The following is a 13110-nucleotide window of genomic DNA, read 5'->3' on the forward strand; positions in this document are numbered from 1 at the left end:
ACAATGACATGCCGCAGCAGCAGGGAAAAGCAAAGTACCGAACAAAAACAACAACAACAACGCCACAAGACGGAACAACTGAAAGACAATTCCCTAGTCGTGCGTACATGCACTTGTGTGTGTGTGTGTGTGTGTGTGTGTGTGTGCGTGTGTCTGTGTGTGCCCACCACTTTCGTATTAGTTTCATTTTGAGCTGTTACTTTTGCTATTTATTTAGATTTTATTTTACTCGCTTGCGGGCACTGCTCATCCAGTCACCATCCAGCTCACCCCTTTAGCCAACCTATTCTTGGCCATGCCACGCACTTTTTCAAGCTTCAAGTTTAATTGACTGTTGCAAAGTTGGCTGGAATTCACACGCGCTCGCGCGCCATCTCGTGCATGGCAGCCAGTAAAATCCTTTAGCATCCTGCTACGCTCTTAAGTTTGTTTGGCTAAGTGCAAGTAAAATGTTAAACTTTTGCTGAAGTGTGCAATGCAGTCAATCAGCGGGCAAGGGGCAATGACATGGCCAAACCGACAATCTCCCAGGGAGGAGATTGAAGTATATTTTCTATATTAGTTGCACGGTGTGGCTCCGGTCATGTCGGCGGCAGTGGGAGTCCACGTTGCTATGGCTTCATATCAGGTTCACAGCTTAAATACTTCTGAATCACATTCCATCTATTTGTTTAGCGAATATGGAATCATTTTTGATATGTTTTCATTATTTTGGAACTGTTTTGAAACAGGACTTTCCACATACATTGCTGAAATAAATTCTAAAAAAATCCCGCCTCTACACCTTTAACCATTTCTAGAAAGCTTTTGAATCGATTTTCAAACTTGGTGCAGTTTATTGTCTATTATAAACATTTGCGTGAAAGTCAGTTTTTTTAAAAAAAAAAAAAAAAAAATTAACTTAAACCTTATTTAAAGCAGTTTTTCCTATATATGTAAGTATAAGTATAAGTATTTTACAAAAATCCCCCCTTCAACACCCTTAACCATTTTTAAAAAGGTTTTGAACCGATTTACAATCTTGGTACGATTTTTTATATATTTTTATAAATTTCGTAAATGTCGGCTCAGCTGGTAGTCGACTGTTCAAAAAAATGTAATTTAAACTTTGTGTCCTATTATAAAGTAACTATATCTGCCAAGTAATTATTAGCTTATATTAAACTGAATATGGCGAAACCTGTGAGGAAATTGGGTCCCTAATTTATTTCATTTTTAATTTTTTATTTATTTATTTTTCATCGACAAACAATGCAGTCGATGTACATAAAAAAAATCAATACAATAGAGAACTTAAACTAAATAAAACTAAAGAAATAAAAAAGCATATAAAAATGACAAAAATATCTAATAACGAATCCAACACGGTGGGGGAATTTTATTTGCCAAACGGCCAGCTATGCCCCGATTCACAGCAGAGAGTAGTCAGATACGTTATTAGACCTATCAAAAAAGCAGTGAAGATGAAAAAATGAAATAAACGGAAATGAAAATATAGCAATAAAAGATAGAAAAAAAAAATTAAAATGAAAATACTTAAGTAATATAATCAAATCATCAACTTTAACTTCTGTTGCGGAAGAAAATGAAAAAACATTCCTAAAATTGATCTCCAATTAGATATATACCCGGCTCCCTTAAAATTTATTTAATATTTATTATTTTTTTTTGCAATATATCATTATAGCACGAAAGAAATAGTTAGCTTTAAGGTGACATTATCAGTGGCATTCCCCCATTAAAAATGGACTCATTTTACTATTGCCGTCCTATATTAAGAAAATTTTATTGGTTGAGGGTGAAACGTCTTCTATTCTCTAAATAAAAGGGTGCCGCACAAGTGTTGTGGCCGCACTCTAAGATGTTGCCACATAATCTTTAATGCCATTATTTACGACCGAGCATGCTCATCGATGCTGCATTGCATTGCTTTCCCTATGTTGTATAAAAAATGTGTATATACAGATGTATGTACATGTATATTGCTATGTAGGTATCTGTGGATATGCATATTGGCCAGCAGCGATGTCGGAATACTCAAAAGGTGCAATCAGCCATTTTTGTATAATCGCATAAAATATTATGTGTATGCGATATATCAAACAAAAATTGCACAAGCACAATTGAATTTGTGCGCAAAAGGATTTAAATACGGTCAATGGCAGGCAGATAACTGTGGGTGGTGGTCGGTGCGCGGCGGGCAGGGGAAAGTGCATTGAAGCGTGCCCAGACAAAGGAAAGGATATGGGAGTGTACGAGTTCATGGTGAGGAAGAGTGCTGTGAATGCCAAAGCTAAGGCGCTTACAGACCAACAGCAATAATAAATAGTGGAGAATAAAAATGTCAATATGCACTGCATGAAAAAGACAATGAACAATGATCGGACGAAGATTCAGTCAGGCAGTCAGTCAGGTAGCCAAAAAGGATGATTCAGGGACATTTGCCATTCCTTTTACTGCGCTTACACACACACATATACACATAGACAATTTGATGCTCCATTGTCTTGGGACACACTCAGAGCTCAGTCAAGTAGCGCCATAATTCAATTGTCTGTCGAAAACAACAGCAACAACAACCAGCAGGCACATGCTCATCATGTTTATCGTAGCCAATAATAAGGCAGGACAACGTCGGCTGTCGGCTGTCGGGCGAGCGTGCCTTTGATGTTCCACTCGGCGTACTTGTCAGACACCTGCAGCGCGCTCTCTCTCCCAAATACAGAAACGCACACAGCCAAATATATGCTCTATAACTACTTAAGTACATATATGTAGTATGTGCTCCAGGATGGCCTGGCATTGTTGAGAAACCTTTTTCAATTGAATGCAATTGAATGAATCTAAGGTAAGGCAAATGAGCTCTACATTATTACGTTTTGTGTCAAGGGCTGCCTACGATATTCACGGGATTGACGTCATCTCAAGCCTTTGACATAGAATGGCGATGCATGCTCTTGAAGTTTGTGCTACTTAAATTATTTATATAAGTACAGTGGAAGTAGTAATGCTGAATGCAAGTGATACAAGTATTTTGTATGTATTTCAGTATTTCAATTTACAATAGGGAATTAATTGCAGTCAATCGGACATAGCTGCTCTAGGATCCGTTGTGATCTCCAATTATTTGGGTGCTTAAATGTCAGAGTACAGACATAACATACAAATACCGTGCACCCTAAGTACTCGATTTTGATTTGTTCAGTGATTAGAGAATGCCTAATTTAAGCTACAATGGCGGCTTTTGGGGGGTTAGCTTAGATATAAAGTAATGAAATAAATAAAAATATAGCCTGTGCACCGGCACATACATACCGATGTAAAGACGATTTGAATAATCCAATCAGTTTGAAGGGAAGTTGGAAGTAATTGAGAATATTAGATTTTAGAGAATTATAGAAAAGAGGGTTTTTCAAAAATAAAAATATCTGTTGCAGCTGAAATTAGACAAAATCTTGATAGCGGCTATGTCTCCCAGGATCATTGAAACTTACACGTCTCAAAACATTTGAATTGGTCTCTATATGATAGCATAGTTAGAGAGCGAAACCCATATCTAGCAGCTACTCTTTTCTAGAGAATAGTCTTTTATATGACAGGTGGTAGGTATTAGGTTGTGCAATAGTATTAGTAAGAATTATATTGTGTAATAATATTAGTAACCTTTGTTAAGCTGATTTAACATTTTTTACGTTTAAAAATGTTTTGCTTTAATAAATTAAATTAAATATTAAATAAATATTTAAAATATTGAATGATAAAAATTGATCTTGAACTTTTTATAAATTGTTAACATATTTGACCTTAAAAGCAGCGCAAATTAAAACAAAAAATTTGTGTTGTGCATTTGTTTAAATTTTTGGGAATCTAGGAACGTAACCCCAAATTTTGTGTGGAGTCCATGTAACATGATTTCGCTTAACATAAGGTTTTTTAGGAACACAACTGCCTTGTTAAGCAAGTGCTATGTGTAATTAGCCACAGTTATTTTTTTGTAGGCTTTTGTACAACAAAAAAAATGCGGTTTTCCTTTCGATTGACTTGTAACTCGGTTTCTATTCTTTACGCAAACAATGGTTAAGACGACCATTAAATAAATTTTGACTAGGGCTCTAAAGAGGGGGCGATATTAAATGTGAGGGTTGCAAAGCCTAGTCTTATTTGTGGGCATCGATGCTTTTGTTTGATTGCCTGGTTCGAATTTTCTACGTAGAAAATAATTAAAGGATGTCTATGTGTGTTTGGGCATTTTGTCTCAATTTGAAGGACAATGTGGTGTGCGTGTGTGTGTACAGATATTTAACAAGATGCATCGATAAAAGTCCTACAATCTGTCTGTGCGAGTACACCTTGCATTTTCCACAGTACGAGTATTTATTTCCTTTTCTTGTTGCTGCAAAAGCGCTTGCACATGTTGCATAGCTTATGGCAACGGAGCGTATGAATTGTAGCTCTTATCTCTCACAGATTGCGAGCATGTATCCGTGCATTTCCATACGTGTATTTTATAAGCAGCTTGACAATGGCAGTGGGCGTGGCTGCAGACGCTAGCTTATTTCCATGTTGAAACCAATTGATTCTAAGCTGCTTCGTGTGTTTCCTGGAATAATGGCGTAGGAGTTGCTGTGCATAGAATTGTGTGCGAAATCCTATTGTGCATTGAAAAAAAAAAATACAATAATTGAAGTTCATTTCAATACCTACGAATGAAATAGTTCCTGTGCAGCCGCAAGGATTCAATTAAAATTCTCTGACTAAGTATGCTGGGAAGTTAAGTAAATCCAATTTGATGGTGGAGAGAGGGCTATAAGAATATTTTCTGTTATTTTATTCTAAGAAAGTAGTATTACATTGTTTCTAAAGAGAGGAATTTCCAATATTCGGTATTCGTAACTGAAACTGAAAAAGCAACAGCTGAGCTTAAAAATGAAGTCGTACATTTTTAATTGTAGCATGAGTGCAGCAATATCGTTAAACATTGGCTTTTTAAGCCTTGTATCCAAAGGCGAAAAGGTCATACTACTTAGTTTAGGGCGATTGAATGTAATTTTAATATTTGACAAGAACGTGACTGACCTTATCTTTGTTTATGTTGGAGTTTTGTGAGTTGTTATAGGATTCATAAAAACACAATTCGATGCAACGTTTTTCATTCGTTATGATGCCTTCGTTTTAATTAATAATTGCTAACAACAAAATGCTAATAACTGTACAAAGGTTTTCATTATTTGAGAAAGCTGCTTGCAGCGCCCGCAGGCGGAAAACATAAATAGAAAACACAAAGAATTGCAACAAATTAATCAAGTTTTGTGGCCCACGCCGGACGTCGTTGGACATAGTTCGGTCGAAGGACGGCAGGACACGGTCACTGAATTTATAATTTACATAACGTCAAATGCAACAACAGCGAGCAGAAGTATAAGAAGATGAAGGAGGCGAAGACAAAGACAAAGAAGGCGGAGGCTGTTTGTTTTATTTGCAGAAATATACATTTTAAGTTAAATAAACAAAAGCCAGTTATTTAGATGGAGGAAGGACACGTGTGTGTGTGTGTGTGGCCGGCGACCTTTGAATTTTTGGTCTGCTGTTTGTGTCTGCATATTTGTGTGTCTGTCTGTTTGTATGTATGTCTGTCTGTCTGTCCGTCGGTGGCTTGGTGTTTACTTAAGTCGAGCTATGCAAACAGCATAAATGAAAATAGGGCCAAAGAATCATGCGCTTTATTTATTATGCATTGAAGTTGGGAAAGTCCACTAAATGCACTTGTGAGGCCTTTAAATGTATATTTGATTGTGTATCTGCCTGTATGTGTGTGTGTGTGTGTGTGTATGTGTGAGTCCATAAAGGTTATTTATTAACAGTTTGACTTTGGGTCGTTGTCTTAAAAAGGCAGAGGTAAAATTAGAGCGTGTAATTAAGAATCTCGCTTCGGAAATAACACTTTAAATGGGCAGTTATGGGGAGCGCTGCAGAAAACAAAAGGCACACACACTTACATACCTATAATACACGCTTCAGAGCGAGACCAGGCGCAGGACAAATGCGTAAAGGTCTACGTAAAAATAGCTGGCAATCGAAACGTGACTCGTTTTCCAAAGTGGCAGTTGGCCCTGTCAGTGTCGATGTTTGCGTGTGATTTAAAAATAATTAAACACGTACAACGAATAACTGTAATTTCAACACAGAGACACATCCATACATACAAACACAAACATACACACACACACACTCACAGTGGAAGTGAGAACGACAGCAAACATCACCAGAACTATATAGCGTGACCCAAACCCTAGCGAGGCTAACGGCCCATCCCAAAAATTTTAAAATTAACATTTTTATTTATTTGGAAAATTGAACAGCAGCTTGTCCTGCTCGCTGCTGTCCCACGTTCTCGGCTCATTGAGCGACCAACTGTCACTGTGGCTGGGTGAGAGTCTCCAGCACTTGAACTTGAAGCATCATCGCAATCGTTGCTCATGGTGCTCCACTGGAATCTTCCTCGCCCATCGCTCGTTTTGTTCCTGCTAACAATTGGTGGCTGTTGCTTGTGGCACGTTGACGCATCGAACATTCTGATGATTACCATGGGCGGCACGAAATCGCACAAAATACCCTTCTGGGCATTGGCCAAGGCATTGACGCCACGGTGAGTGACAAGGGGAGAGAGGGAACAGAGAACAACAATTTGTGCTCTGTCTTCTAAAGGGGTATATGAAGTAGAAAGTTCGTTACGCATCGATATAGCCATGTCTGTCTATCCGTCCGTAAAAGCACATCGAGAACTCCTGAACAATAAAACCAAAGATGGTTTGTATTCTTGTCATACTACTTGTATATCTATGCATTATTATTTGATATAGCTGCCATAAGAACGATAAGGCAAAAAATGAATAAATAGCTTTAATATTTATTAGTTTCATCGAAATTAGTTAAAAGACTGTAACGTTCTCTGCGTTTACATTGCCTCACTAAAGATGTAGGGTATACAAGAGTTGACAAAGCCACTAAATTGTTCGTACTTTTATTTATTGTTATTTCTGTCAATTCGTTTGGCGCACAGCGGCCATCATGTTACATTTGTGAATGGCTTTCGAGCGGATTTCCATGCGGACGGACTGTCTGAAGTGACGCCCGAACGTTTAGTGCACTATATAGCGAACTATACTGATTGGGATTTGGTGGGACGGCGGCATGCTGGGTGGGCGCCACTCTCGTTGCTCGATGCAATGCGATATCCCGGAGAGGTAAGTTGTACCCGCAACAGACACACGCATGAACACATTCGCAAAAGCACACGACCACATCAAAGTAAAGTAAACAAAGCAGACATACACACAAACAAACAAACAAACAAACAAACAAACACACACACACACACACACAGTCACTTGCATATGCACTATCAAGAGCCTCACTCGAGGCTATGCCGGCTACAATGACGTTTATTACTCGACAACGCCCCACAGGCATGCAACAGTTTACTCACCGATCCTGCCACGCGTCGTCTATTAAGGGTAGACGATGGGCTGCATCCAACCTCAGCCCTTAGCACCTCTGACGCGCAGCCCTTGGCATACGATTTGGCCATTGTGGACGGCGCGTTTCCGGAGTGCGCGCTGGGCATTGTGCATCGTTTAAACGTAACGGCATTCATTTACATCAATACTGTGGCCTCCTACACCGGAAGTGTCTCGTTGTCCGGCAATCCGTTTGCGTATGCTGTAACGCCTCACGTCTTTACGGCCTGGACTCAGAGCATGGATTTCTTGCAGCGTGTCGGAAATTGTGTAATGCATGTTTTTGCCGACTTAGTGCATTGGGTGAGTGACTTCGAGAGTCAGTCTCGATGTGGGTGGATGAGGGACTGGGACTACGCCTGAGCCTGAGACTGATTGGTACGAGGCCGGTAAGGCATGTCTGCCCATTGATGGCCTGCCTCGGTTTCATTGCATTTTTGCATTGGCTGCTGTGGACGTGCATATGTTTGTTCGTTCAGCTATAGTATGTTGTCTCGTGTGCGTTTGGTATGGCCGACTAACGTATTAATCCCTGCTTTGATTTAAGACCAATTTGGTCGGATACGTGCACAGCAGCTGCAGCAACAGCAACAGCAGACCTGGGGATTTGCAATAGCATTGATGGGTACGACGCCAACTGCACGTCAAGTGGCCAAGTGGCAACGAGCTTTTGATGTTGTTAACTCAACATACAGAAAGCCAGACAGGCGGGCGGAGGGACTTAAAGGCAAGCCATATGCCTACAATGCTACCTGTAAGCCTTTTCGTCTTTCTAGCCAGTGGTCCCTGTTTGTGATTGGCTTCTGATTTATCATGCATCAGTTTGATTAAATGATGTTTAGTGGCTGGCATCCGTCTAACAGTGTGTGTCTAAATGGCACACCGTTGCCAAATTTCAATTGAAATGTATGTATAGCTGGCTCAGGAAATGGTTATGTTGGACTCGCTTATGTGAGCTATCTTTCACTGAATGGGACAGATAAGTTTTGATTGTAGGTCTGTAAATTCTCTAGAAACACAGGGTAATATTCATAATATTTGCTTGGACATTTATAATCCAGAAATCAACTATGTGCTTGAAATAAATTTTACAAATAAGATCTAGCGACTCTGCTTATTAATAAACATTGTTGCAGTCTCAAATTGCCATTCATTCTAACACATGAAAGACTTTTTTTTATATCCAAAATATTTATGTTAGGAGTGATGTTTTCTAAGTTCTCGAAAGTGAAAATTTTTAACTAATGTAAAAAGAATCATGGTATGTGAAAAATTATATTAGGTTTGTGCAAAGTATTTAACAGGCAGAAGAAAGCATTCCCGACCCCATAAAGTATATATATTCTTAATCAGCATGACGGAGAAATCGAACTAGACATGTCCGTCCGTTCGCCTGTCCGTCCGTCTGGTTTGGTCGCACATTAACCAAACTTGGCATGTATATGCTCCTGATCCCTAAACTACTCGAGTTTATTATATGTTTTTGATTTTCTCTCCCCTCTTTCCTCTTTATTACCCACAAGGTGGGTCTTCTTTTTGCTTCTTCATTGTCGGAAGCTGTCGGGCTTGATCGACTGTAGCGTTATATAGTATCTTGTTATATTTTTCAATATTTTAAAGGGATTTGTTTTTCGAAATCAACCGAAAATAAGCAATTTAAATTAGGTCATCAGGTTAGCAAAAATCTCTTTTTGAATTTTGGTTTATCCTTATCAATGAAGAACCTATTTTTAAACATATGTATACATTAACTTATTTAAACATTTTTCTTTATAATTTTAATAATGGCCCGATCGTGCCTTTGTTGGTCGTGATCTCATATATATTGTAATCTAATCATAAGCCTTGTGTTGCAGTTTTGCACTTGGCGCGTGCATCAAATACTGCTACAGGAACTAGACAGCAATATCCCACACCCATATGCGATGGGCCGCAACGTGGCCTTCATACTGCAATTGGGACATCCCAGTGTTAGCGATGCGCGAGCCTATCTGCCCAACGTGGCCGAAGTTGCCTGTCTGCACTGTCGTCCTGCCACTGCAAATCTAGGCGCCACCGATGCTGACTTGGCGCAGTTTCTTGCAGCGGCGCCAGAGGGCGTTATTTACCTCTCGATGGGCTCATCGGTGCGCTCAGCACGGTTGCCGGACGCGTTGCTTGAACTGTTTGTCGGCGTCTTTGCGCGATTGCCGCGTCATCACGTGCTCTGGACGTGGGCGGGCAATGCCACGGCTTTGGAGCCGAGACTGCCGCCCAATGTTCGCGTTCGCTCATGGCTGCCACAACAGGATATACTGGGACAGCGGCAGCTGCAACTTTTCATTACACACGGCGGACTGCTAAGCATGCACGAGGCCGTCTACCATGGTGTCCCTTTGCTTGTATTGCCTGTGTTTTGCGATCATGACGTGAATGCGGCCAAGGCAGTACGCGACGGCTATGCCCGAAGGCTTGAGTTGGCCCACCTTACCGAAGAGGCGCTCTATTGCGCCATCTACGATGTTCTGCACAACGATAGCTATCGGCGAGCTGTGAGGTAAGGTCTGCGTCTCTAAGGAGTGCGCTTCAAAAATTGTTCAAATATCGTTCAGAGTACTTCTAAGGAATCTATAAGATTGGTTTCTAATACTTGGAAACATACATTAATTTGATGACAGCCATTAAACTAAAAACTTGAAAACATCACTAAATAAGGGTATTATAGATTTCTTATTGGTGTTTTATAATTTATAATAGAAGCGTTCATAACGGATGTACATGGAGAGTTGATAAGGTGTTTCATTTAACACTGATATAGTGAACTAGTTGCATGACACTTTTTTAATTAATCTAGATTATTTACACGCTATTTGTTTTTTGAAAAAACTACAACCTATAAATTATAGAAAACATTCTAAATGCTATTTGAAATAAAAAACAAGAGAGAACGCTACAGTCGAGAAAGCCCGACAGTGTAATACCCTGTACCCAGGTAAACTTCCGTCACTGAGTTATATGCGCCCAAAGCAGCAGCAAAAAGAGGAAGAAGAGCGAACTTGTTGCTGCAGTTTGGAGGGGTTGCACCAGAAAGAATTTGTTTTGCTTATAACTTTTCTTTGAATTGACGGAATTATATAACATTTTAAACAACAGTAGATAAATATAGATAAATGTATAAATTATGTGTGCAAAGTTTGGTTTAGGTAGCATTTGAAATGTGGACGGCATCGACGAAATTCTGTAGCGGGAAAAGGGGGGAAAATTAAAAAAAAATAATAAACTCGTCCTTTCTCGGACCTAGGAGAATCTGGATGCCAACTTTGGTTATTCTAGCTTCTATAGTTTTTGAGATCCTTGCGTTCGTCCAGACGGACGGACGGACAGACGGACAGACGGACGGACATGTCTAGATCGATTTCTTTCGTCATGCTGATTCAGAATATATATACTTTATGGGGTCGGAGATGCTTCCTTCTGCATGTTACATACTTTGCACCAACCTAATATACCCTTTTTACCCTGCGGGTACAGGGTATAACAATCTAATCTGTAGATGTGTTGCATTAATTAGAAACACATTAACAGTCTATGTTTATCAGCTTAGTATTATGCCATACACTTAAGGAAATTTGGGTTATTTTTATGGATATACAGTATGGATAGATAAAATTGTAGTTTGTTAAAAATATGTATTTTTCGAACGTACTCCTTTTTGTCGGTCTAAGTGCCTAGCTCTGTTGACATGTCTTTGCTTTTAGACGACGACGGACACTGCTGTTGGACCAAATGTCGCAGCCCCTGCGCACGGCCGTGCACTGGACGGAGTACGTCATCCGGCATAGAGGTGCGCAACACCTTCAGGCACCGGGACTGGGCATGAGGTAAGTTGTTTATGGAAGTTTAATGAAATTTTTAATATCTTTGTCTGGTCCAGTTACTTCGCCTACCATTCGCTCGACGTTCTGGGTCTGCTGCTGGGCGCCTTGCTGGTGCTGTTGACGATTCTGCGGGGCCTATGCAAATGCTGGCAGCTGGGGCGCAAAACTAAAACTGCTTAAAGTTTGATGACAACTAATAGTGTGGTGCTGTTGCAGCTGCAGCTGAAAGGGCGGGCAATAAGTATTCTACAAACAGCATAATTTCACTTTAATGGCACAACAATGAGCGACGCTGTGGAGCGCCCTTGTCCAGGCCACAGACCAGAGACCAATGCCATTGTACGTATCATTGTTGCTGGTGCTGCGCAAAACTTCAACTGCAGACGAAAAGTTGTAGTTGAACAGTTGTGGAGTCCCAGAGAGTGTTGGTTGCTGACTGCTGGCCTGTCATGCGCTTTTTATGACTTGTCAAAAATTGCAAAATTGTCATTGTGCAATGAAATATAAATGTCAAACTTTTAAAATTTTATTTTATTGTGTTGCTTCATGTGCGGGTTGTTGGTGTTGCTGTTACTGCCTGTGTCATTGATTCTTATGCAGCGGAAGCGGAAATGATAATGCAGCAGACATACGCACACACTTGCAGACACAGAATGCGGATTGCGGCCGCAAGCAAGTTGCCGAGTCAGTGGCGACGTCTGCGTGTGGTCTGGCAACTCTTGCCAACTGCCATCCAACACTTCAATTCTGCAGCGGCTCTCCGACAGACTAAAGCTTTATATGCACATATACAGATGCATTTATTCAGACATCCCTACACGTACGCACCCACACATGCACGACAAGTAGGAGCAGCAGGAGAAGGTCAATGCATTCGTTGTCCTGAAGTATTATAATACTCTTATGTTGGCCGCACTAGTCTTCCTTTTTTTCGACATTATTAAAGATGTGTGCATGAGAATAAGAATAATTAAATTGAATATTTTGTGGCGATTATCGCTTGATTTTAAATATTGCGTATTTCTTTTTTACTTTGATCCCGAGGGATATATTTTTCTTCTTAGTCTACAAAAGTTCCACTTTATATTTTTGAAATATTTTTTTAAGGCTTTAAACTGTACTTACGATTATGTAAATAATTATAATACATTGATGCAAATCATAAATATAGCAAACATAAATTTATAAACACTATAGGAAATAAAATTCATACACTCTTTCAGAAATTCAGTTTTCGAGCAAGTTGACAATATAGCCATCGCTTTGGGGTTTGAATTTCCACTCTACGGATATATTTGATGGTATAAACATAATAAAATGCTATTCTCTCACGTTTTCTATAACGATGGTATAATATATAAATTGAGCTCTCACTAGCAGAGTTTTTCGGCTAGTGTTATGCTACGCAGCGGGGATATTATTAATTTAACATTTCATATCACATTACATGTCTCTTGGAACTCTTTGATTAATTTGTTTCGGACGCCTTAGGAGACGGTGGAATATGAGCGAAATTTGCACGAATTTTGCACATTCGTAGTTGTTGAAAGCTTATAACCTATTAAACCGATTGGGGCACAAATTTGATTTATTTTTAAGTAAAGAAGCGTAAAACTACGATAGCAGGAGCAGCGCATGCGTTGACAGAATGTGTTGCTATTGTTGATTCGGAAATTAAAATTTATAAGAAATTAATACACTGCTTGTCCAATATTGAATCTATTACGAATATTTTA

At 39.6% G+C, this 13110-nt stretch overlaps 1 protein-coding gene across 1 annotated transcript; it reads left to right on the top strand.

Moving 5' to 3' along the window:
* The first annotated feature begins 7757 nt into the window (after window positions 1-7757).
* On the top strand, window positions 7758-11554 carry LOC115620337 (UDP-glucuronosyltransferase 2B14-like). The gene is made up of 4 exons (XM_030513534.1): window positions 7758-7820; window positions 9374-10053; window positions 11255-11377; window positions 11431-11554. The coding sequence occupies exons 1-4, from the start codon at window positions 7758-7760 to the stop codon at window positions 11552-11554; spliced, it is 990 nt and encodes a 329-aa protein (XP_030369394.1).
* Window positions 11555-13110: the final 1556 nt, after the last annotated feature.

The sequence above is a fragment of the Scaptodrosophila lebanonensis genome, unplaced genomic scaffold (assembly GCF_003285725.1).
Source record: "Scaptodrosophila lebanonensis strain 11010-0011.00,11010-0021.00 unplaced genomic scaffold, SlebRS2 tig00000024-arrow-pilon, whole genome shotgun sequence".
NCBI lineage: Eukaryota > Metazoa > Arthropoda > Insecta > Diptera > Drosophilidae > Scaptodrosophila > Scaptodrosophila lebanonensis.

Coding starts and splice junctions, on each gene's coding strand:
- LOC115620337 (XM_030513534.1), top strand. CDS start 7,758: ATGGATTTCTTGCAGCGTGTCGGAAATTGTGTAATGCATGTTTTTGCC. Junction 7,821..9,373: donor TTGCCGACTTAGTGCATTGG/GTGAGTGACTTC, acceptor CTTGTGTTGCAG/TTTTGCACTTGGCGCGTGCA. Junction 11,378..11,430: donor GCACCGGGACTGGGCATGAG/GTAAGTTGTTTA, acceptor TGTCTGGTCCAG/TTACTTCGCCTACCATTCGC.